The 21,821-nt window shown below is 41.1% G+C and overlaps 1 protein-coding gene across 2 annotated transcripts in view; it reads left to right on the top strand.

The window, feature by feature from the left end:
- Positions 1-985: 985 nt before the first annotated feature.
- Positions 986-21,821, top strand: part of lrrk1 (leucine-rich repeat kinase 1) — a 78,077-nt gene continuing 57,241 nt past the window's right edge. Inside the window, exons 1-4 of one of the 2 annotated variants that reach the window (XM_037095742.1) lie at positions 986-1,164; positions 4,403-4,549; positions 17,055-17,245; positions 20,839-21,010. In XM_037095742.1, the coding sequence (XP_036951637.1) occupies positions 4,480-4,549; positions 17,055-17,245; positions 20,839-21,010 (433 nt within the window). In that variant the 5' untranslated portion in view covers positions 986-1,164; positions 4,403-4,479. Of the gene's footprint in view, positions 1,165-4,402; positions 4,550-9,140; positions 9,421-17,054; positions 17,246-20,838; positions 21,011-21,821 lie in introns of those variants that run through there. The other variant, XM_037095745.1, reaches the window with a different exon arrangement.

Genomic DNA, 21,821 nt, shown 5'->3' with positions numbered 1-21,821 from the left:
CACTCTTCATCGCTCTTGTCACTCTTGGAGACACTCTTGCAAAGACTTACATTACATTACATCAGCATGACCACTACTCGTCTTACCCTAACCTAAACCTAACCATACCCCAACCTTGAAACAAATTATAAATTCAGTGAAATGTAAGAATGTATTCATGGGTGAGGGTTAACACATTCATGTCCTCACTATGTGAGAAACACACATTCTTTCTCTCTTTCTTTACACTGTGCAGAAACTAGAGAAGTGCAGAACTGCGAAAGTGATAAAGGTCACTGGGATGTGAAAGAGACACCATGGCCCTATTACAAGACACACAATAATTTTGAAGCTGCTATTTTCAGGTAAAAAAAAAAAAAAAGTTACATCATGTTGCTTTAAAGTTTGTTATTATGATAACAATGGACCTATGTCACATACAACACACCCATAGCTGAGATATATGGCAAGAACAGGAGCAAGGGTGGGAATGCCTCAATGGAACAAGTAAGGAATAACGACTTTCTGCAAAACAAAACCCTGGAAATACTCCATGGAATGCTGTTGGTCAGAGTGACATGTAGTACTAGTATCGTATATGGCATATAGTCAAGCAGGGCGGTTGTCATCATCTATATTGATCACTATCAAAGTAAAAGTCCACGTAGAAAGGTTGGACTGTCAGTAGCTGGTGCCTCCAGCTGATCAGTGAGAAATGACGCTGAGGAGGAGGAGGAGGAGGAGGAGGAGGAGGAGGAGGGATTCTCTCCTCTGTGCAACCCCACATATTTTAAAATCACCCCAACTGTACACACAGTGTCGTCCATCGTGCTCAGTAACAGCACCATCTCGCTGTCTCAACCCATGCACCGCCATGGAATAATCATGTAAACGGGACATTAGGGTTTTATTTTGAGTGTATTCATTTATTTCACCTGGACGCGCTGTTTTGTCAAAAGCGGAAGTTGGCCGTTATTTTGAAAATTACAGGCGGAACTGCCTCCCCTCGTCCAGCACGACTTGACGTGCGTGCGTCTGCGTCTGGATTGGAAAGTTTGCATCGTGAAGCAGGAAGCCCAGCAAAAACTGGGTCTGTGTCAGGGAGGGAATCTGGGCTTGACACTGCTAACGAGTTAAAACCGGAGGAGCCCTCCCGTGACGCTCACCGGACGTCTCAAACATGTGGTGAGTCGGCAAAAGAAATCACTGTTGTGTCAGAGTACTGTGTGTGTGTGTGTGTGTGTGTGTGTGCGTGTGTGTGTGGTTTCTGCTGGGCGCAACAAGTCGTCACGTTCTGCTTGGATGTGGTGTGTGACGTTACCATAGGAGGAAAAAACGATCCGTGTTTAACAATCCGCCTAAAAACCACGTTGTCCCCATTTGGGAGTAACTGACACTGTGAACTGTAATAGTTTAACTGTTGTTACTCTCAGGAAGGACTATTCTTAACTCGACATTATTATAATCCAGAAAGAAGAAGTGATTTGAAAACAAATCTCCATCTTTAAAATATTTTTATTATTATTTATTTATTTATTTATTTATTTATTTATGGCAGCCCACTCAGCTGTTCTGCTATTCGGTAACGTGTGAAGAAACGAACCTGGAAAATTGTCCGAACTGACTGTGAAAGCTCAACACTACAGACCACGGTACTGTTTTGCAGTAACTACTAACAGTCAAAACAGTGCAGATCCTCGCTGACATTGGCTGAGAGGGTTGGGTACGATGAGCAGGGGCGTTCACAGAGTTTCAGTGAGTTCCTTCTTTCTAAAAAAAGGGACCCCACAAACACTGTATTGTCATGCCTCCACCCGATGTTGGCGGTCTTGGCTCTTTAAAAATAATAATAATAATAATGATAAAAATAATACGCAAATGCATGCACACAGACACACAGACACACACACATCCTGAAACACAGATGGAGGAGATCTTAAGAGACTAAACTCAATAAACTCACATATGCTAGGTAGCCACCACTGAGGACACCGAGGTCATGTCCCCGGTATTTTTTTCCTTAAGTTTTGTTTCATTTTCATTTTTCCCCTTACATTTCAGCGAGTAGAAATGTAAACATAAAGCCGAAAAACCAATTACATAAAGCCCACCTAATTATCATGATATCAATGCCGGTCTCCTGTGACACAGAGGTCCATATATTTGACTGATTAAAACTGAAAGTAAACACAGTTGCGACATGACTGCAGGTCTATTTTTAGAACGGCGATTGAATGAATCAGAGCAAAGATGTGACATAGTGGTGATAGGCTGCATCAATCCAAGTTGTCCTTTGTTGCAGCAAGAAAGGCAGAGGATGATCAGGCAAAGAGGAGGAAAGGCGAGAATTGTAATAAGCTAAGCTGCTGAATGTTGACCTTGGTATTTAAAAAATCCTGGCTACGGCCCTGGTCATAATGACTGCTCACTGCTGTCAAACGTGCCTCTGAATTATGTCTTCCTGTCACTTTTCAAGTAGTCCATTTATTTGTCATGGAAATTCATTCAAAGCAGAGCTCCACCAAAGAGTCTGCAATCGTTGCAGAAGGTTATCTGATGTGTCAATGTTTCTCCTATATGCATCCTGCTGCTGGATTTTCAGCGCTGCCGCAAAAAAAAAAAAAAGAGAGACATGATTTTCGTAGGTTTAATATGACGGGCGAATGGCAAATTTAAGTTGCACAAGGTGAAAGCACTACGCACTAAGTTGGACGAATGAGACACACCCATTGGTATTGTATTTTAGTGCTTCCTCTATTTTATATGAATATTAATTTGCAGAAATTATGATTTTTTTTTCTCAATAGCTTCCATGCCATGTGGCCCACTGACTTCTGAAACAGATTCTGTTTCCATAAAAAAAATAATAATAATAATAAATATAATGGTAAAAAAGTTCTCTAATGTTCAAGAGGTTAACATATTTTCAAGCAGCAATGTCAGCTTCTACACTATTTTGTTTCATGTCTAAGATTCTGATTCTGAAATTCAGATTTTTTTTTTCTTCCTGGGGGGGGCTGCCCCTGGACCCCCTAGTGTTGCTAAGTTACTGACTCAGAGCGCAGCTGCTACAAAAAATTCTCAGGGAAACACTGTGTTGTGAATTTTGGACATGTGGGGCGAAATATTTCTTTAATAGCTGAAGCCGACAACGGGACAAAACCAATGTAAAGAGAGACATAGTTGAGCCGTATATATTTTCCTGCTTTTTTGTCCTTTGCCAATCACACCTATGCCTAACACATCTTTATAGTTGATAACTGATAACTACTTTGTCATAAACTTCGACATCACTGAGCATCATATGCCTCTCTTGCTGATGTGCTTTTGTAGATGTCATTTATAATAACAAATGTGATGGGTACAGCATTTGTTATTTTTATACAGTATGTTTTTACTATTTACTTGAGATACTTCGGCTTTCCTTCTATAGTGAAATGAAAGTAGCCAGCCATGAGCTATGCAGTTATATATGTACATAGATGGATGGATGGATGGATGGAGTTCATCGGCAAATATTTTAAATATTTGTTTATATTTGTTATAGATATTTGTTTGTTTCACAAATTTCATATAGGTTACAAAGTAAACGAAGAACAGTATGATCAAGCTGCATTATGGGATATGTAGGTTCTTTTTTTAATCTCTCTCCTTTTGTTTCCTCATCTTTTGTGGAAGTGCAGTACAAAATCACTTTTATGTTGCCTCACACTGTATAACCTTTCTTGAGAGTTTTATTTAAAAACAGGCCAGTTAGTTTACAGTACAGTATAGTAATGTTGTAACATAAATACACCTGTGCAATCTAATGTGCTCCAACTTGTCCTATGATAAATCCTTCCTCCACAGGATGTATTTACCTCATCACAAGGTTGTGATTTCACACAAGTTTGTATGTATGTTTTTTTTAGCATGTCTCAAAGATATAAAGATCGAGTTCAGTAGAATTTGGTCCAGGAAATAAGCTATTTTTTGGAACAAATCAACACATTTATAAATGGTCCAAAAAAACTGTCCACTATAATTTAATAATGTAATTTTGAAAACTGCATCAGCTGATGAAATAGTACATTTAGATGCTAAGGTCTTTTCAGAGGTACTGTACTGTGTTTCTTATTTTATTTCATGGGATCGTATTATTTTCAAATGCATTTTTGTTAAATTCTGTCAACTGCCATTTGTGTATACACTGGAGATACATTGTAAAAACACATTCACATACTTATTTAGCAAACCAGTGAAATAACAACACTGCAATTTTTCAGAAAGCTTTACAAATATAAGTACTCACTCGTTTTAAAAAAATGTTGCACCATTTAGGTTTTAATGCTAAACTGTGCCTTTTTGACTAGAGTGTGTTTTTGTGTGGCTCCAGAGAGGTATGCAGTTTGTTCATTATCACTGCCTCTTTGTCTCTGTGTAGGGTGATAGCTGAGTCCAGGCTTCCTCTCTGTGGAAGAACTCTGCTCTGATAGTGATGAACCAGTCGCTCCAGTAGGAATGTCCTACTGGTCAGTTGGCCTTCCCCAGGACTCTACAGACACTCTCAGCAACATGGAGCAACAGATCAGTGAGTAACCGGCGTGCAGCCCATTCATCTCTCTTTAAACTGTGACACTATACTTGTTTTTCTTGTTGGAGTGTTAGATGCAGCAGGCAGGTTTAAATTAATTGATGTGTGGAGCCACTGCAGCGCTGTTTAAATTTAGCAAAAAGAGAACTGAAACTGATAGTTTGACCGCCACAACCCTTATCTGTTGCTGCTTAACTGTATTTATGAAGCACACTGTGCACCCTGAAAACGGGGAGAAAGTTTCAGTCTACACACAAGACTTTTCTAGCTTCTCTACCAGCATGTTATAGTAAATTGTAGGAAGAATGATTATAGATAAATCGTTCTATAAATATAGAATGGAGTGTGATGGAATAAGGTAGATTAGATTAGAAGAGTTTCACTATACATCGTTTTTTCACCCTTCGAGAGGGAAGCTGTTGTGATCTGCTGTTATATTCTGTCTTTAACTGCTTCAGAAGTGGGAACATGTCTCATTGTGTCCTCCTGGGGTCTGTAAGAGTCGCCACCGATTCTGTCAGGTGACTGTACCTCCCCAGGCTGTGTTCACTCGACCAACGCTGCAGATATCATCAGATCACTTTCACACTACCACACAGCCGCACCACCCGGCAGCGAACACGTGTAACAAGTGTAACAAGTTTCTCTCCCCATTGTGGGTTAAATGAAGCCTATTTTATCTTATCTAATCAAATCGAATCGAATCGAATGTGTAACCACATATTGGATGTTTTGTTGACACACTGCAGTTACAAAGAGAGTCACTTCAGACACTACATGTCTTCTCGTATTTTGTGTACAGTTCGTTTCCAGTGGACTGGCGAAAAGTCATAAAGTTATTGTGAAACTGATATTGTTAATAGATTATTTACATTTGACAATAAGGCCTTAGTGTGTTACACTGCAAATGAGTAATGGAGATTATATCCCTCATGACAACATGCAGACCATCTTTTGAGATGAGAATAAAAAAATGGAACGTATTATTGTGGCATCAAACCAATGATCCAAGTCTAGACTGCTCTAAAAGAAAACAACCATAAAATGATGGATGGAGAATCGTGACACCCCTGATAATCAGTACACTGCACAATACACATCTGTCACCTGATGCCAACCACAGCAGCTATAGAAATAAACACTACAGTAATCAAACATTAACAAAACGTCTGTCTGTCGGTCAGTGAGAGAGGGACAGGAAGGGCCAAGATGGCGCGTCAGTGGGTACGTCACACCGGGGGCCGATCAGTTGAGGTGACAGCAAAACTTGAACGAGATGATGGCGGATGCCGTGCGTGACGAGCTAACGCAAGCCTTTTAAGACTGGTGTGGTTTTGGACAGAGCTAAAATTTGGTGTGTGTCCTCCCGCAGCGCATGTGTCTGGTTGAACGATGGCCTGCAGAAAAAGTTGACTCCAAACAGTCTTTTCACCAGAGTGTGTGCGGGGATGTTTGTAGGTGTCTGACTGAAAAAAGCTATAAAGCTACAGTGCGAGCTTTTAAATGTTCAGTACATGCTGCTACCTAGTATCTGCCCAGACACTATGTGTACTATGTGTCACACTGGTGTTGACTACCGTGTGTCTGTCTGTCTCATTAAACACTGGAATTGGCTGCTGAAGTTTCCTGTTCATGGGCTTACTGCATTTCATAGTGGAGGAATCAGCAGGGTCAACCCTTTGTAAAGATAGTAGAGCTGAGTGGTCTGTTTGTTCCTGAGGAATTCTTAATTCCTACATGAATTGTGGAGATGTCTGGGTTGTGCAGCATCCAGGATCTGGAACGTGTTTAAACAACACAAAAACAGTCCGTTGCTCGTCCAGCGAGGTTGAAGACTGGCCTCAGCTGAGTAGAAGTCCAACGGTTCGTGTGCTCCCCTTTAGCAGCTGCATCACAGAAGGAAGTTAAACGACGCCAATAACATCAGACCAAATTACTTTCATTGACTTATCAATGAGGAGGAGGAGGAAATGAAATCATCTGTTCTTGCTTACTGCCTTTCTCACCCTAAGGAGTACGTGAACTACAAAAATGTGAACGTATCGGTTATCTCATTGGTCAAGAAAGGCATGTAATTACTGGTGTAATAAGACTGAACCACAGAGAGGTGAAATGTAAAGGCCGTCATGATGATTTGGCTATGGAACTTTACAATTACACCTCTCTTTCTTTTTCTCTTTCTCTTTCGCTCAATCTCCTTTCCAGTACAAGTTCAGCGTTGCCTCACGTAGTCTTTTCATTTTCATCCGTCAGTGAATAAAGTAAACACATGGTCAGCTGATGTACATGCTACCACAGTCTGCTAGAATTAAGTCATGAATACAACATGGCTGGCTACTGGGCAGAGTTTACGCAGGTGACAAATCCAAGGATGAAAAAGCACCACCGTTTCCTTACCCCACTCATTGTAACAGTCAGTAAATGTGCGTTTGTTTTGGTAACTTTATAACCATACCTGCTTTCAGTGATGCTATATAGACATCGGTCTTCTTCGAAACTGAGTTAATAAGTATGTCTCTGCCTCCTCTCTGGCCAACACAGTGACTTGACGCCGGCTGGACTGAATATACATTTACGAAAATATTTGATCAAACCAGGGCTGTGAACGTTTTTTCTTAGGTTTAATTCAGAGGCTACTAAAATTATTCTCCCTGTATACGGAAGCGAATGAACCATCGTTCATGATGCTGGTCAGATGATAAAATCGGTTATTTTAATGCTGTACAATATTTTTCCATCTTTCAAGTAGAGTTATGTTAAGGTAATTACTGGACAACTTTTATGATTTGTACTTGGAAAAAAATACCGAGGTCCGAACCTCGTGACCTCAGTGGTGGGTACGGCCATGCTTTTGGTCTGTATTTCACTCAAGTATGCATAGATGTATTGCAACCATGATCCCACAGAAATTTGTACTATGTGAAAGAATATAATAATTTGCCCAACCTTCTTGACATGTACTCAATTGAAAACAGTGCAAATACAATATACATAATGTTTTACCTCAACAGCTTCATTGACTTTTGTAAATATATGCATATTCTGGATTTTATGGCAGCATGATGTTCCAAACAAGTTGGGACGGGGCAACAAAAGACTGGGAGAGTTTTGAAATGCTTCAAAAACACCTGTTAGGAACATTGCACAGGTAAATAGATTAGTAGTATTAAGATTTGGTATGAAAGGAGCATCCTCGAAAGGTTCAGCCGTTCACAGGCGAGTGTGAGGCGAGCTTCACCACTTCACATGACTGTGTGAAGGAGATTACTGCATGGGCCCAGGAACAGTTGGTAATTACAGGCTGTTTGTAAATTATTGCTTCTGCTCCTTTTTTATTTACGTTTTGCACAGTGTCCCGACTTGTTCACTACACTAGGTTTTAATGAGCATTTTAGTGATGCAATGTACAAATTTCATTTCAAATGCTTTTCTTTTCTTTTTTTTTTTTCCACTTTTGTTTCCTTTATTTGGTTTCACATCTTGACAACAATTACATAATAATAATGTCCTTTCATAGAGTGAACCATTTTTACATTTTTTTTAAACACAAAATGAAACAGGCAGAACATGGGATGTCTTGGGTTTGAGAAGATGAGTAAGATATGCAGAAGTTATAAAGAGTTATAGAAAGATTTTTAATCAAAAGAAGGGCGTCTCAGGGACATATACATTTTTCATGTTTTCCAAATTTCCTCAAATTTGTGTTGTTGTTTTTTTTCCATCTTTTCCATTACAAAGATTTCATAAATAATATCGTACCAGTTCTGTATAGATGGGGCATCTTCCTGGAGCCATGTCCTTGTGATGGCTTTTCAGAGAAAAATTAATAAATATATTACCTGTTGCCATTTAATTCTTAATCAGTCTTTTATCCCCTAAACGTGCCTGAATTGGAAAAGCTTCTCCTCAATTTCTTTCTGTCTTGGTAATAACAATTGCACCAAAATATAAAATTTTCAGTTTGACTGATATGCATTAGTTTTTTCCCTTGCCAGATGCATCTTGATAATAATTTATCCCATTCATTGAATTATTTATCTGTTATTTCAGTTGGAACAGTGTGAAACAAATTTAACACCCTAGGCAAGATATTAATTTCTACACATTCAATTTGTGACTCAAAACCTAATAATTGGAATACTGGGAAACTTGGTATTTGGGATTGTAAGATACTCACTTTGTATCCTGAGCTAAAAGGATCTAAAAATCACAACAATTTCAAAACTGAACACTCTGGGTGCAACAAGTAGACTAGGAAATCATATGATGACCATGCTCGAGGTAACGGGTTACCCAAGCTTTGTCTCTACTGGACACACCATGATGAGCAAATGAGTTGATCATTGCATCACTTGATAGAAAATTCAAAGCCAACACTTTTCATGTTTGAGTCAACCAAAATGCCAGCCATTCTCAGGTTGCATCTTTCTTACATCATCTGCTTTTCTCTGTTTTGTATCAGTAAAACTGACTGTGTTTTGGGTGTTTGACCATTAGTCGGACAAGAAATTTGAGGACAGTCCCTTGGACTCAGGGAACAACCTAATAAAGGTTCCACTGGACAGTGTGAAATTACAGCAGATCGTAGAAGACAGTGTGGGGGAGAGAGAGAGAAAGAGAAAGAGAGACAGGAAGCTCAGAGGCTGGCAGAGCTCTTAAACAAAGGAGCCTCTCCCTCCCTGCCTCCCCATCCTCCCTCTCTCCTCAGCCTGTCACAGGGTTAGAGAGGAGGGAGATCATCCAGGGAACACAGCCAGGATGGCTGAGGACGCTGGCTAGAGCGGCTGAAGACGAGCTATGACACAGAAAGTGAGCTTTAAATGTGATTGAGGCAGGAGCAAGAGGAGGATCCGCTGCGCTATGAGCAGGTTAGTAGGGGAGAGGACCAGTGGGGCAGGGCTAAATGCTGACCGGAGCCTTGTTTATATGCTGCACATGTAAGACTGGCTGAGCCTTAAAGCTAGTGTGTGCTGAGCTCTGACTCTGCTAGCAGTTGGCTGCAATCATATCTGGGTGCAGCCTTTGTGGTCTACAAAAATGTCATGGATCTGATGACTTCTGTACTGTAGAGTTCATTTTTACAGCAGTGGTTGTTCAGGAAAATCCATGAACCTGACTCTGATGTCTCACTGGAAATACTTGTTTTGAATACGCATGGATGGATTTCAGTGGAGCAGTTGAGTGGAGCAAGTTCCAAATGTTGCTTCCGATCATTTTTAATTCATTCAGGAATACATTTCACATTTAGAAGCGAAAAGAGAGATCCCGGAGTTTGTTGAATGACTAGTCTGGAGATACAGTAACGCTGCCGGGAACTGATCCCCTGGTGGAGGGGAAGTGTTCTGCACATGCACGTCCTGTGTGCCCAGAGGTTTTTTTTTATTTATGTAACACAATGATATCAAAATGAGACAAACCAGTATAGTATAGTATTATAGTATAGTAAGTATAGTATTTCTTTATTAACAGAAATCAGATTACACCATTACACTGCGTTGTTGCAAAAAATACTTGGTAAATATTGTTGTGTCTGCGCTACTTTGCGCAGGAAGCAATGGCGTCATTTTATCTCAGTAACAGTGAGAGCTGGGTATCCCCACTGACTCAATTCGGTTTTGGTTTAATATCTTGGAGTAGCAACGATGGGATGGTGCCTTTTGTCTATACCCTAGTATCAAAGTATGTTTTGCAAACCTTGTAAGGTATGTCACTGGAGATACTGATCAGGCTTCCAAAGATGCCATGTTGTGATGCTGCTAGCATGCTGGTCCTACAGATGATTGTTTGTCCTCGTCAAAAATAACAGTGAACAATCGGGATGAGACAGATCATCGCTGTGTTTTAAACTGGGGGACAAGACTGAACCGAAGGGAAAGTGAAACCCACAGTAACGCTACACAGAGAAATGTCTGTTGTGTTCCCTCTGTAGGCTGTATCCATGCTGAATAACATGTCCTGCTGCTGACCCGTTCTGCTCTGCTTATGGATCTCTGGTCATGCCTCTGCCACAGTGGGATAAACATGCCGGTCCTTCGGTGATCGTCAGCATCCACTGATGTGTTTTAAACTGGTGTATAATGCAAGACCGAGCGAATACACTTGACACATAACACTCCGATTGCCAGCTTATGTGATTGGTCACCAGACTGTGAAGTCAGACTTTGTTTCTCCAAAAGTTGAGTTGGCTTCAACTTTTCCAACCCAGCTGGCTAACCCCTGCAGCATGCACTACTAAAACAGACTATCCTTTCGTATGAACGGGGAAACCTTTGTTTTCACCACAACCCTTGATCCAATGTGAATAGAGCCTTGAAGCCTTGCCCCTTAGTGTATCAGTGTGGCTCTATTTGAGAAACTCCTCCACAACTTCCTTAGGGTGAGCGAGTCTCAGATCTTCACCCAACAGATTTTTTGTAAACCTGTATGTTCTTGATGAATGCTTTGCCTCAGTCCCAAAGACCTCTCTGCCCTTCTCAGTCTGCACATTTTCCCTCAAAGTCCACTGGTCAGATCTTAGATGTCCACCTTGTCCTCAGCACTAGCTCTTTTGAACTGCCTGTTGAGAGTCTTGATTTCTCTTCTCAGCTGCCAGATCTCTGTCTCTCTCCTTGGTGTATCTTTAGTCCCTTTATATTCTTACAGACCTTTCTGCATTGGCACTTGACTTCCAACGCTCCACCTGTGACTGTAGAAAACTTCTTGTAATGTCCTCAGACATGGTCCTCAGACCCCCAGGGTGCCAGGTTGTTTTGACTTCACTGTGCCCATTCAGAGATATCAATATTGCAACATGTTTGACATTCACAACATTTCAAACTGAATTAATAATGCTTGTCATACATGTCTGAATATATGGTATCATGTCAATTTATGTATTTGATATTTTACACAGTTTTTACAAGATTTAAATAAAATGTAAGTTTGATAACCAAGGGGAACTTGGTTGAGGAACGAAGTGTCGCCTCTGATGACATCACATAGCAACTCCCAGAGAGAGACACACACAGACAGAGAGAGACAGACACACACACACACACAGGCCGAGACCCAGACAGACAAACACTGGCAGAGAGAGACAGAGGGGCCTATTTAGACGGTCTATAGCGGATGTTTTTAAGTGCAAATCGTGAGTGCATATAGGCCGAGTTCAAGTACATTTTGCTCATTAACGGCAAATGATATGGCTGCAAAGTGAAGCACACAACACAAAGGGACTGTATTTAGACTCTGAATTAGTCATGGGTGTGTTTTGGCCAAAAACATAAATTAAACCACTTCGAGTGCCATCTCCCATTCCCTTTAAGAGCCAGGTGCACCAGGACCTGACACATATTAAACAGTAGCACCTGTCGTCGCTGAGGGGAAAGGGATGTGATCCTCGGCTGCTGGACCCTCTGCCCAACCATTTCACAATCAACTGTCCCATCAACAACTCTGTTTCACTGCATATGAGAAAATACAGTGATGTATTTAACTGAGTAGGAGGAGTACTGCTGCGCATCCCTCTGTGTGTGCGCCAGTCTGTGGATCAGGCAGGAAGAATCATAAAAAGTATCATCCTGATTATTAACCGCTGGGATGAGAGGGAGACTTTGGACCTTAATAAGTAAAATATTAATGTCATTACCTGCAGCGATCCTTCAGCAGCAGAAACGATGTGTGAATCGCTACATTAACGTGCACGAGGAACAGCTGATAAACTTCATTGATTATTTAACACTGCTCACTTGTTTCCTTTGGAGAGTTTAAAACTAAAACTTTTAGTTCTGTGGATTGAATGCGCCACCATATTTGTTACAGTGCATTACTGCGTTCATGGAAATGTTTAACATAAGTGAAAGCAGCCTCTCAAATCGTAAAATCAGAGTGTATTAACGGTGTGAACCCACCTGTGTAGGCGCATCTAATGCGTCCTTAAAGTAGCAGTAAACAGACTGCGCTTTTGATTTCAGACCAGCTTTTTTTTTTTGTCTATAGCGCTGTCACGTTTTGCTGCCTCAAGATAGCAATCCACCATCAGTGCACCTGACCACACCTCATTTAAAGGTCCATTATTATACTGTTTTTCATCAATGTCACACAGCTGTCAGAGGTCCAACAACAATGTGTTTGAAATACATTGCCCCTAACCCATCCATGGTCCTGAATTTCAGCTGACCAAAAGTCGCTGAAGCGACTCTACTGAGAGCATGCTGCTTCTGCACCTTTAAATGCTATGAGTTCTGACTGTCAACCTGCCTTGCCCACTACATGCCCCTCTCAGAAAGAGGATGCCGCTTACGCTAGAGGTAGCATGCGCTAATGATCATGGTGGATGTATCGCTAAGGTTCACTGAGATGCTGTCATTCAACCATACCAGTTTGACCCAGAATCCGACCCAGAAGGAGAGGCTCCTGAAGAAGTACAGACTCTGCGGCTGCAGCAGGACGTTTCAGAATGGTTAATGTGTCTGAATAATGTTAGTTTGTTCTTATGTATTGTTACATTTACTACCATGTAGCTAATGGTTAACAGCTAGCGAAAGGTGTGTTTGTCTCCATCACAGTCTCCAAACTCTTGGACACTGTTCACATTGTCTCTGTCTCCAGTCTGCACGTTTCCAGATTTTTTACTGTGACAACCATCCTTCATAATATTATTTACATTAAACTTGTTTCAGTCTTCATTGCATAGTGGACCGAAGTGGAGCTAACTATTAAGTCAATTACCAGCTGACTTCTCCATTCTCGTAGGCAACTGTAAATACTATCAAACCGTGGCGACACTTATCTGTGGCTCGGGTGCAGTTGCTGGGTCTGGTATGGTTGGGACTGACCCTTTTACGAGGGTCAGTGTCGAGGCAAAGCCAGCTTTGTACTGACCCTCGTTACTGAAGCAGTCCGATGTGAAGTGGTTAGCACACACATACAAGCTAACAGGAAACATACACAACTGCGTAGGTCTGAAACTAGCAATGATGCTTATGCTGTGTGTGCCTTGCTCCGAGTGTAAAATAGAGCCCAGAGACGCACATGCACACGCGCGCACACACACACATACGCACATTCAGGACCCAAACCAACAAAGGCTGACTGGAAGTCACTTCCTCCTTCACCCTCATCAGACTCAACTTCTCCACCTTGCTGAACATGTACAGTACACCTGGTCCAACCCCCAAACCTCTTTGTCTTTTTTGTGATGTCTTGTAATGTCTGTCACCATTAGTTAGTTTTTGTTTTGTTGTTGTCATGTCTTTAGAATCAGTGAATAAATGTATGACAATAAAGTTGTTGTTCGTGGTTTCTGTACATTCTACAGTTCAGTCACTGAACACATTCTGATTTTGCTAACACTCTACTAAAATTACAATCATTTCCCCTGAATTGATTATTATCAATGTCGCTGGTTGAGAGATTAACAGTAGTCCATATAATAACCTTTATCAACAACATATTAATACTAATATTACAAGCTAAAATTACACCAGTGCACAGATTTTGGAAAAAGAGAGCACTGTATCAGATTATTGCTCTGTATCATCAACTCTCTGAATTAAGGTGACATAATTGGTATGAGGAATGGAAAAGTTGGATTGGTGCATCACTTGCTGGTATATTGGTCTTTCGCTGAAGGTTTCAGTAATTCAGTAATGGAGGAGATATCGACAACGTCAGTAGTCTGGAGGTCTGTTGTTTTTTTAGCTCTCCCTGGTTGTGTAAGGATGTGATTGGGGAGTATTGATGGTGGATGGGAGGCACACGTGGGTCTAATGGCTTTACTCCTTTGGGCTTTCTCATATAGCCTCAGCAGCCAAGTCAGACTGTCTTTCTATTAATTATTCATAGTGAAGCCGGGCAGGCAGGAAGCAGGCACATGCAGCTCAGACACAGCTGAAAGAGGAAACAAAAGTGTTCGCTGGTAAAATGAATAACCAGTCTGAAATTTCTGACGGTGTGGTTGAGAGACATCAGCATTGTGAAAGCAGTTTTTATTACGTTCTCTGCTCGATTTATGAGCAGATTGTTTACCGAGAAATGTGTATGCATGGTATGTAGTGCAAGAACAGCCCTGAAAAGTAGAGATTACCAACCGCTAATTCACACATCTTACTGCTGAAAACCAGGATACATTGTTTGTGGTCCCACTACTGCTTTTATAGGACTAATATTACCTGAAAAAGTGAACTGATGCCTGACAGAAAGGCCAGAGCTGTGAATCAACGATTAGTGAGGAAGACCCCTGCTCAGTGCTGGCCCTGGTATGCCACACTGTCACGTGGTGTCTGATAAACTTTCAAGGATCTGAAACTGGCCTTGAGCCTTAACATCATTCCCCCCCCCCCCCCCTCCCCCACCGAGGCAACCTCGTTTTTCATTTCAGTGCCGTTTTCTGGTCTGGATGCATGTTTTTGGATGTCTTGCAGAAATGTCATCAATGTGTGCCTCTGATGTGTTTTAAGGAAGCTGTGTTGGTAAATGCAGGTTTAGTGACCATACAGCTCTGACTTATTTGATATGTTACCAGCGATGATGCTGGTTTTACAGCAATACAGTGCAAGACAGTAGGTCCTGGGCTTAATAACTAGTTTTAACAGGGCCTTTTTGTGCAGAGTTTTCTTGTTCTCTCCATGGCTGTGTGGATTCTCTCTGGGTACTCAGGCTGCCTCGTCACTCGCCCAATGTCAGCTGGGGTCGGCTCCTGCCAGTCTGTTTTCAGAGTAGGTGTTGACGCCAGCACAAACACTCCAAAAAAGAGACAGGTGTTGACGGACGAGGGAGCACGGAGCAAAACTGCAGCAGAGCTGTTCCGCAACGCACGTACAACCAGTGGAAATCTGGAATAAGAGGTTACCTGATGAATGGAGCAATCAGTAACAAATAACAATAAATATAGTATATATATAGTATAAAAAGTGAAGTTAAAACTGGAATGGCACTCAGTAGAATGCATTCCTCTGCCAGCAGTCCTTTTGAATTCAATCAAGCACAATCCAATATCAAACTTGATAGCTTTGTATCACTCTAATTGTTAAATTGTGGTGCTTTATTGTAGGATATAAAGCTTTAGGACACACACACACGGGGTTTAAAAGCCTCCAGCTCCTCTCCAGTTAGTTAGAACTGAGGAAGTTTCTTGGCTGAGAGGCGAAAACATGTTCAAGAAACTGAAACCAGTTGCCTACGATACAGCACATCGAATTATCATGACCTGGTTGACTGAGAACCTTCATCAGCATCTAAATGTTAAACTGATGCTCGAGATTCAGATATTATTCACTGAGAAATTAAGGAAAATGCAGAAAAAAAAATCCTGGATCCATCTCTTAATCCAGATCTGCACCAAAAGTTAATGGGGTCTTTTCTGAGTGAGCTGAGACATCTGTTTAGTGGAAATCCCGTCAGTAGTTTTTTTTTGTAATCCTCTAAAAAAAAGGGAACCAACCAAATGGAAATGGGGGCAAAAACATGAGCTCCTTGGCAGAGGTAAGGTACACAGGTTAACACTAAAAAAACTACACCAAAACATCTCTGGGCAGTGGCAAGGACAAGCCAGAACCCAGTGTAGAGTCACTGTCTCATTTACAGCTGGCGGAGAGGGCAAATTCTTTTTTCAAGCAGCCAATAGGTGGTGGAATCAAAGATCTTTATCAGATTGGTGTTTGTGCAGCCCCTAATGTGGATGTCTGAGCTGTCAACCACTGTCCTCAGTCATTTTAGTTTGCAGAGACATCCGTTGGAAAGGAAAAGGACTGACTTGTCACTGACCCTAATTCATGGCTTTGATGAAAGATACCTGCCATGTTGTATGATGGTTAGTACTGTTTATGGGAACATGGTAACCTGAATTGATTTGTTATCCTGGGAAACTGGTCAGATGCTGCCTCTGATGTTGTTAAAATTTAAGATGCAGTCCTTTTCATTTCCATATTATATTAATGAAAGTCAAGTGCTTTTTAGGATAGGTCCATATTTTTAATAGCAGAACACCTGACAGTTTATTTTCATTGATGTATGGTTTAGTATATTGCACAAATGAAATAGTACATCAATACAACAAGCAAGTATCTCACTTGCTTGTTGTATTGATGTACTATTTCTATTTTATAAGTGAGTCCTCGGGAAATGAAATCGCTCAACACATATTATGCTGGAAAGGCTTAAAATTTGCTATCAATAGAGTGGAGCTACAAAATCTGAGCTAGATATTTGGCATTTTCATTTATACAGATAAATCCTTCTGTATTTGCCTTTAAACACAGATATCAGTGTGTGATTTGAGTTAGGTGTCAACTGCTTCACCTGCTTCAAAAGGCTATTACTCATTCACTCCGTGCGCTAATCTGCTCAGCTGTACTGTAGTTCATGCTATGAGAGGATTTCTTTGATAGGGTGACCTAGATCTGGGCATGTGCTGCTAACAAGACTGCAGTTCAACCTGCAGCATGCTGCCAAAAGCCTCCTTCCCGTTCCCATTCCTGTCATTAGCCACTGTTTTCCCTCTGTGTGTCCTATGTGGTGTCAGGCAGCGGGGAGGACATGGGAGCGAAGGCATCGTTGGTGGAGGGTCCGGGAGCCGGCTCTGCACTGGGTCCTTCTCCCACCCTGGAGAACATCAAGGCAGCGTATGAAGAGAAACAGGAGGAGGCTGCCAGGGAGCTGATCCAACAAGCCTGCTGCATAGAGTGCAGCGCCGGATTCCCCCGCATCGATGGGGTGAGTACCTCCGATGTATACAGTACATGCCAGTCACAGTATCAACCGCCCTGCGGGTAGGCTGTAACATGATGTGTTATCATGGTGGACACGAGGGCTACAGCGACATGCTGGCTAGTTTTTACCTGGCCTTTAAGGGGAAAAACAGGTTTTTACTTTGATTACATATCGTCAGTGTGGCACAATGCACCTCTGTTAGATAAACTTGTAGGACAGTATTAACAGGGCCTCACTGTTGAAATACAATAGAATTTGCAGTGGGGACAAGTACAAATTCAAACTCGCAGACCCTTCATTTCTTGATAAAGATAAAATGTGTGACAAACAACATTGTATTGAAATGCCCTGGCCAACAAATCCTGTTGTCCAGATGTAAGAGGACATGTTGGTTTGGTACAGACTCCATCAAAATCATGATGCTTTTTTCAGTGAAAATGACAATTGCGTTGCAAAAAGGGAAATTCCCAATTACCATGAATCACATCGCAAAAAGTAAATGAATAATTGGAATATGGTACATTTCTTTTTACATCTCATGCAGCCCTGGTATGTACAGTATCTGTTTATTAAAATGTTTAAATGTAGTGTTGATGTTAGCTTTGGCAAATAAAGACTCAAAGGTATGTCACGAATACATAGAAATGGTGATATTGGAGGTCTAAGCCAGTAGTTCCCAAGGACCAGGATCAGGACCCCCATCAGGATTTACAAGATAAAATCAAGGGGTCTCCAATTGATCAACATGCAGGAGAGCAGAAAAAAACACATTTTCCTTTAAAAGAAAGTGAAAAAACCCCAGGGTCTTATAATCTTTCTCTCAGGACAGTTTAGATCCACAAAACACTTTTGGCAATAGCCCAAAAATTGCTGATTTTGAAAGTGTTTCCCAAATATCTAATAGGATAAAAAGATTAAGTGTTGCCTCAGCGTTGGGCTGATGGATGATGCCATCGAGAGTGGCAAGAGTTGTTGTTGTTTGTGATACGTGGAGAGAGGAAATGAAGAGAAGTATGTTGCTGCTTAGCAACATTATGTCTCAATGTCCTGTTTATAATTATCATGATGAACCAGCTGAGACAGGCAATCCCAAGACACTCGTTTAAATTTGTGGCAGCAATGTTTGTTTTGTTTTTTCCTGCAGGCCGCTTTTTCTCTCAGTTTTGCCATTTTTACACAGTTTTCTTAGCTTAGCTTCCTTGCCTAGTTTGCCAATATTGCTTTATGCACACAAGGCTGAACTAAGCTAAGTTGGCTTAGCTGGACTTGTGGAGCAACCTCTTGCCTTCATGCTCTTGTCACCAGTAAAGGGAGCTGGCAGCTCTCGCATCCATGCCTGGAAAGCCTTTTTAATCTGTGTTTCTGCACCACATGTTACCTTAACTGAGCTGTGATCAGCCTCTGAAGCTTGAAACAAGTCTTAGCGGGCTAGCGGTCTTAAGAAAGCTAAGTTAAGAATGGTACAAATACAAATGTCACGACTGAACAAAACACACTAACAGCAGGCTAGAGAAAAGAAACACTGCTGCCACCAATGTATCCATTAGTGCACTGACCAGCAGCAACATTTTTTTTCAGCTCTTTTCTCCCACATGTCACAAACACCAAAACCCCTTCCTGTACTTGTTATTCTAAGGGGACATGCTATTTTTTCGTGCTCTCTGTTGGAGGGCCTTTTTAAATGACTGATGTCAGGGTGGTAGAGGGCTCCGTTGTCCATGACTATCACTGGAGATGGACGATGGCATCAATCACCGGCCCAACCCTGCTTTCCAGGCAGTACTGCAGGAATATCAGATTTCAGTAAGCAGCCAATTCTTCATTCCCGTCCTTGTCTTCAGGTGGTCCCTCATGTTTCAGCACGATTGCTTTCTTATGTTTGCCCATTTTGAACAGAATCCTATTTTAGGGCTTATTTCTTAAACAGGTTTGCCCCTAATCATCCACGTTACATCGCATGCACTTGACACAATTCTTGTTTGTCTTAAATGGTTTTCAGGAAACAGAAAATCTAACAACAAAATGCTTTAGTAACCTGGTTCACGATGACAAGGAAGTTCCATTCATCTGATACAGATATGCCAACCTGAAGTATGAAATGAAAGAGGCATGAAACCTTTCCTCCGTTCAACCTGAAAAACCAGTCGCACATAATCGACATACTGCTTAACATCAAGACAAGGTTCGGCATCTTTCGATGAAAAATATTAGGTTTTCACACTTACAGCTGTGTCAATATAAATGTATTTATAAGATTGTTAAGAAATATTGTCCAAAAAAAAATGTGTATTTATATGAATAAATTGACAGGCAGATAAACTCCAACTCCAATTACCACGCAGACAGCAAAGTGTCAAGTTGACTCTCTTTAATGTGGTAACTGGAAGTAGGGTAAAACAACAATACCTTCAAACAACCGGACATCAGGATGATGAGGACGTGTACTATGTGACCATTTGATTTCAGGAAATGGAAAATGACTTGTTTTTCCATATTTTGCTTCGAAATCAGAAACTGAAAAGTGGTAAAGGACTCATTAATTGATTGTGTGTGCTGTGCTCATGAATGGAAATTGGGAATTACGAAAACATTGCTATTTTTCGTTTCAGATTTTGCCGTACGTCTTTTTTTAATGACCCGGAAGGCACCACGATCTTGAGGCTACGTCCGTTCTTGAGGCGATCTCAAAGTTCTGAAGTCCTCATCATGTCTTTCAATGAATATTCAAAACTGTTTGCTGCCTGCTTTAAATATATGATGTAGGGCACAGACAGCAGTTGAAATAATGCAGAGTTCTTAGTGCAAAAAATAAATCATATCTTTATTTTAGGCCATCTGTGAATCACCTTCATCACAATCTAATTTACAATTGTAGGCCTAAACTTTATTCCCTCTAACTTTAATCATATTAAAGGCAAAACTGATCTCTCTACAGCTGTTAAAGCTTACTGACGCCTGATTCATCTGTGATCAACTGCAGCTGTCATCAGAAACAGATATTGCTTCATTTGATGCTGCAGAGGAAAGGAAATCAAATTTCTCTTAAAACGTATTTCCTTGGTCCTCTCTCCTTTCCTTTCCTTTCATTGCGTCTTATTCCCACCCATCGAAGATCAGCTAATCAGCTTTTGATCAGCCCAAAGACACAGTCTTACAAACCCACCAGCAGAGGGAGCTAAACAACAAGTTAAATAAGTGACTAAAACACAAAAATCAATCAAAATTGATTGCAGTGTTTTCCATCAGACCAATTAAATTGGTTAAAAGATTAGGGAGATCACACAATCATCCAAATCCAGCTGCCTCATAGGGTAAATATTAAATAGCAAATTACACGACTTCAAAACTATTTCACCCTTTATTCTGCTGGTCACACACATTTACTGAGCAATTTTCCAAATATTGTTTTTTCTGTACAGTTTATTGCTGTAGTTGCAAAGATTGCTTTGCAACCGTGCGATGTGGGACAAAGAGTGAACATTGACAGACTCAGTATAACACGACCTGCATCAAAATCCACTTCCCTTAATAATGGTGCATACTCCCACCTCTCACCAGTAGTGACTTCCTCATTGTGTTTGTGTGTGTTGTTATAGGTCCGTCTCCTGTGCGTGGCCATTCAGAATGGTGATCTGCAGAGTGTGTGCTATCTCCTAAAAGAAGCTCGTATCACTGTGCCCCAGGAGCCATCCAACACCAACCCAGCCATCCTGGCGGCTTACTACGGCCACACCAGCCTTGTCAAAGAGCTGCTGGATTCCATACCTGGTAGGAGACAAGGAACAGCTCAACAACGACAATATATTGAACAGGGCTGGCTTTGATTTTGGTTATAACATTTTAAATCAAAGGCCAGTTCATGTCCTGTAACTGTGACACAATGAAAGTTTATTTAATGACATACTTAAGGTGTTGCTTCTGTCAGAGTTGATGTATTAACACCTTACGACAATTATAGAAGGGGCAAGCGAGATAGCTCGTTATGGATAGTACTATGTGTCTAATGTCTTTTGTTGCTGGTTCAGATGCTGTATCAAGCCTGAGAATAACCCTGATGATGTTATAATGATGTCATGACAGTTATCTGTGCTTGGACTTGACCTGAGCGTGAAACCTACCTACATTTGGTTCCATGCTCAGGGCTTGTGTCATTGATATTTTTCAGGCAGATATCTCTGGCAGAGTGCTGGGGAGCACTGGGGTGAAGTGCTTGGGTGGTGAGAGAAAAAAAAAAGGTTATTTTTTCATTAAGACACAATAATTATGTCAACATCGTGATGTCCTAAATTAAGATGTACCTTTATCGATACAGCGTAGGATAAATTTAATTTACATAGCAGCACAAGGGAGCAAATAGTGTGTCAACACTAGCAAAAGTAGCGGGATAATAAGTAGAACAGAAATGCTTCATTCACTCGAAGGATTATGTGTGCATATACTTGTGCAATGTGCAATATATTAGATATACATATTGTGTATACACTTGTGGGCTGTTAGTGTATACATGTGCAATATCTGTCACTCACTCTCAGTGCTGTATGATATGAGACTAAAATGTGATAGGAGGTACCGGTTGCTT

Source organism: Acanthopagrus latus, chromosome 4, assembly GCF_904848185.1.
Source record: "Acanthopagrus latus isolate v.2019 chromosome 4, fAcaLat1.1, whole genome shotgun sequence".
Taxonomy (NCBI): domain Eukaryota; kingdom Metazoa; phylum Chordata; class Actinopteri; order Spariformes; family Sparidae; genus Acanthopagrus; species Acanthopagrus latus.
The sequence above is the reverse complement of the archived record's forward strand: the minus strand, read 5'-3'. Positions and strand labels throughout refer to the sequence as shown.